General features: G+C 35.1%; 1 protein-coding gene across 1 annotated transcript; it reads right to left on the bottom strand.

The window, feature by feature from the left end:
* LOC101249113 (uncharacterized) lies at nucleotides 1–3779 on the bottom strand. The gene is made up of 3 exons (XM_004245526.5): nucleotides 2351–3779; nucleotides 647–1189; nucleotides 1–336 (listed from the first exon to the last, which is right to left on the bottom strand). The coding sequence occupies exons 1-3, from the start codon at nucleotides 3257–3259 to the stop codon at nucleotides 238–240; spliced, it is 1551 nt and encodes a 516-aa protein (XP_004245574.1). The 5' UTR covers nucleotides 3260–3779; the 3' UTR covers nucleotides 1–237.
* Between the last annotated feature and the right edge of the window lie 536 nt (nucleotides 3780–4315).

The raw sequence follows: 4315 nt of genomic DNA on the forward strand, positions 1-4315 counted from the left end.
TTACTGAAAAAACTACGCTATATTAATAGAGATAAGGATATCTAGTGTATACCTAGTATATTTTACATTAGCTCTTCTTTTTCTCTAATATAGTGGGTCATAAGTAGAGGAAACTTGGATGAATCCAAGAAAAATTTTCGCAAGTTCAATAAATGAAGAAATACATACGAGAATCAATTGAGGAGCGAATACAAGGGGAGAAGACGGAAGGAGAAGACGGGCCCGAGTTATGCATCATCATACTTCACTGAGCTCACCTTCCTTACATACACCAACATCCACCACCATGTTTTTTCCCTTTGAGCTTAAGACTCTGCAACAATTCCTCCTTGGAGACTACCAAATATCAAAATACACCGGTCAATTATATGCAGAGAACAATTGGCTACTTAATAGAAGAAAGTAAGTACGATTTTTTCCCCTAAATGTGAGTGCCTTAGCATGCTCCGATTCTGTTGTTTAAGTAGCTATCGAGATTGTCTAGGTACAAGTTCAAATCGACCCTTAACAGAACATACTTTTTCCTATCAGATATCATTCTGAGAGCGGATATGCCCAGCTAAGAACACAATTGAAAGACGCTGTGGTTGCAAACGTCTTTGATGTTTATGAAGCAAAAATAAGCTACTTAACAAAAGGAACTTACCCGATCCCATAGATGTGGGTCAGGCTTCTTATAAACCTGAACGCGATCAACATCAGCAGGGTCTGTCGTCTTCCATTTGCATGCTGGATGAGGAACTCGATGACGAGAATACTGGCTCACTGTTTGGTTGCTAGAAGGATCCATTTTGGCACTTGACAAATAAAACACAAAAGGTTTTTGGCATGGGTTCCTAGCAACAGGCCTTGTGTTAAAAGCGTATGCAGTGTAATCTGCTCTCTTATACCAATTCAGGAAAGTTCTTGATGGCATTTCCATTTCGCGGGGGGACAACACCCCACGGAATATTTGAACTGCAAATCCCCATGACACTGATATTGTCCAACTGTTAGCTTTGTCATAGCAAATGGATTGTTGCATAAGACCAGCCGAGTCAAGCTTCATTGGAAGTGTAAGGCGCCGTAAAGCTTGCACTCGAGTCACATTGGGAAAGATTGGCTCCACCACATCAAGATGGTGCAATGTTACCAATGGCGCTATTGGATGTGATGCTAGCAGACCAAATAAGTTCCCGTACACATCGTACTGCATCCCATCACCAAGAAGTCATAATCAGATATGTCTTTATTGAAATGATGAACAACTTATAAAATACAGTGTGAAATTACGCAGTCGAAACAATAAAATGCCATAAATTCGCGGCTGCACGAGCCAGAAACTGATAAACAAGAACACACAGATTATAAGGTCTTTCTGCATACAAAGACAAATATAGACGAACCATTTAAGACATTTTATGCAGAATCTGGCAATTGATTTGATCTTTCGTTACACAAAAAAAAAACATCATTCAGCAGTTCAATTACCAAGAACAACTACTACATTGCATATCCCACCCCAAATTATCCCAGATTTCATCACTAACATAAATACTTTCTCACGGACAACTCAAACCGGATGCTAAAAGGATTTAAACAGAGAAAAACAAATACAAACAACCATATTTTTCAAGAAAACAGATTTGGTTCAATCTGCTTATCAAAGGAGCCTTTTTTCCCTTTTCTTTCACATAAAAAAAAGTCATCTTTAAGTAGTATAGAAAGAAGTCTCCATGCTTCTACTACCATTCTTGTTTTTCTTCTTCTATGAGTTTGGCACACATGTGCCAATTAATTCTTTGACTTGTCACAGAATTTAAAAAGTCACCAGGCCCCCCTTTTGACTTGCAGTACGCAGATACACATGTGATATGTTTTAAGACTCATTAAGAGAACTCAACTACCAATTAAGAAAATGCTTGCCAAAATTATAAAGCCAGCATGTGAGATCCTGGAGATGTTGTCAGATATGAGCATGGAGAACATTGCGTTGTCAAAATGGTAAAACAAATCATGCAAATACATAATACATAAACAAACACTTGACAAATATGAACACTCCAACTTACAAAATGATTATCTACAACCTACAAAATAATCATCTAGAGACCTCCAAAATTTACGCGTTACATCAGCATTAGGTGTTTACGAGACACAATCGTGTTTAGTTGTCTGTTGAGACCAAGTTTAGGTGTCTAGATCTGCACTCTCAAAGTTGAAGTGTTTACTTATCAGCTGAGGCCAAGTTTGAGTCTTTTTTTTATGTATTATGCCTAAAAACTACACATATTCAAGATTCACCCATGAACAAATGCATCAAAAAAACATCATATAGTACTTAAATAAACCCAAAAAAGACTAAACTAACCTGATGAAAACCAAGTTCTTTGGTGAGTGGAACACCAAGTTCAGCCATACAAGCCTGCATTCTATCATCAGAACCATAAAGCCCAGGGTACCTTTGAATACACTTATCTTGCATTTTCTCAAGTGCCTTAGCTAAAGGATAACTAATAGCAAATCCACCACCCCCATATGCCATATTATACGAAAAATAAATATTTTGCAAATGACTTTCACTTGAACTCCCAATATAATAATACTGATTATGATCATATTTGTTCAAAATCCTTACTAAATTATCAGTAACAAAGACAGTATCATCATCACCCATAACAAACCACCTCACATTCTCCATCCCCAACCTCAACGTCTCCGATACAATCCTCGATATCCGTATTGCAGACCGATGACCCTGCCGGTTTTTATAAGCAAACCGGGAAGTATCACCGGAAATTCTCAGCTCCGGCAGAGATTCTCCGTCACCTTTCGAAGTTTTCACCGGTTTATCTAACCATACAATCCCTCTCATTTCTTCCTCCGGTTTCCACCATAACTTTATATAATCCTTCCGTTTATCCCACAGCTTCGCAGAAGCTGCAATGCCGAATACAATATGCTCCAACCCTGTTTTCTCTTCAGTTTCCTCCTTAACTATCACCGGCCGGATCGATTTACTGGAATTGATTTCCGATGAGTGAATAAACAAACTATTATGACTAAAAACGTCGTTATTGTTACAAGATTTATACGAAACGAGCTTCAATGTATAAACCATATAAGTAGTAGAAGCAAAAAGGAATAGCCATACCATAAACTTCAAAAAAGCTCGATTATGTGAACCAGAAATTGAAATTTGTGACCCAGAAACACTTCTCATCTGATCCCAGATGATTTTTTCTGAATCTTTTTCTTTCTGGGTCACTTTCATCGTCATTAAAACCCCAACCCCTCAACAACAAAACAAACCCAGAAGCTTCACAATCACAATAATGTTTCAAGAACCCATTTGGGTAACAGTTTTTTAGCCTAAAGCTTGGATTTTTCACAGAATTTTGAGGTAATGAATGATGGATCTGATGAAAATGAGAAAAGGGTGTGTGAATCAATGAAGAAAATAAAGAGATAAGGCTGTAAAAAACCGTAAGGGGTTACAGAAAAGGGGACAACATGCATTGGGCAATTGCTGATTTCAAGATGAAGAAGAAGCAAAACTGCAACTCTTGTGATTTCTCTCAGCAACAGCTAAGAGGGAGAGAAGGAAAAAAGTGATTTCTTTAGCTAAAGTTGTCATCTTTTTAGTAACAAACCATAATACTACCAGACCTTATGGTAATTGGTTAGAATTATATTTATATATCATAATTATTGTGATAAATAATTTTTAAAGAAAAGGAAAAGGTAACTCTTAAATTCAAATTAAACCATACGAAAAGTTCTAATAATAACAATTTCACACCACATTCAAATTCTAAATTGTTTAAGTAAGGATTACTTTACTAAATTAAATAAATTCTCTTGTTTTTATGCATGTAATAATTAGTTTAATCTCAACTTTGTTTGCCATTTGTGTTAATAATTTTTTTTTCTTTCTTGTGACTAGATCTTCATTCATTTTTAAGTAAACTTTGGATCTTCTAAAAAAGAAAAAAAATCGATTTGTTATATCATATTATAAACTCTTTTTTAACACGATTTTTCATTCAAATAAATATAAATTCTTGTCCCTTTTCAATACTAACTAATCATGATTTGTGTATTTGGTAGTCCACATATAACATAACTCAACTATATTAAATGACATTCTTTTTTATAAATTATATCATACATTTTTTATTAATAATATGTGATATCTTATTATATATTTAAATTTTCAGAAATTATTTCATTTTATTTATATTTTATATAAATAAAAAAGATAACACATAGTATTTTCGTACTATATTTTCTTAGTGATTTTTACCTCCGCAATTCACGATCCCTATTTTCCGCA

This window comes from Solanum lycopersicum, chromosome 8 (assembly GCF_036512215.1).
Source record: "Solanum lycopersicum chromosome 8, SLM_r2.1".
Classification (NCBI taxonomy): Eukaryota; Viridiplantae; Streptophyta; class Magnoliopsida; order Solanales; family Solanaceae; genus Solanum; species Solanum lycopersicum.

What these genes read in the sequence shown, in the direction of transcription:
- LOC101249113 (XM_004245526.5), bottom strand. Translation starts at nt 3,259, where the DNA reads ATGACGATGAAAGTGACCCAGAAAGAAAAAGATTCAGAAAAAATCATC. An exon ending in AAGAACTTGGTTTTCATCAG is followed by an intron (nt 1,190 to 2,350) that starts GTTAGTTTAGTC and finishes GATGGGATGCAG; the next exon opens with TACGATGTGTACGGGAACTT. An exon ending in ACCCACATCTATGGGATCGG is followed by an intron (nt 337 to 646) that starts GTAAGTTCCTTT and finishes GATATTTGGTAG; the next exon opens with TCTCCAAGGAGGAATTGTTG.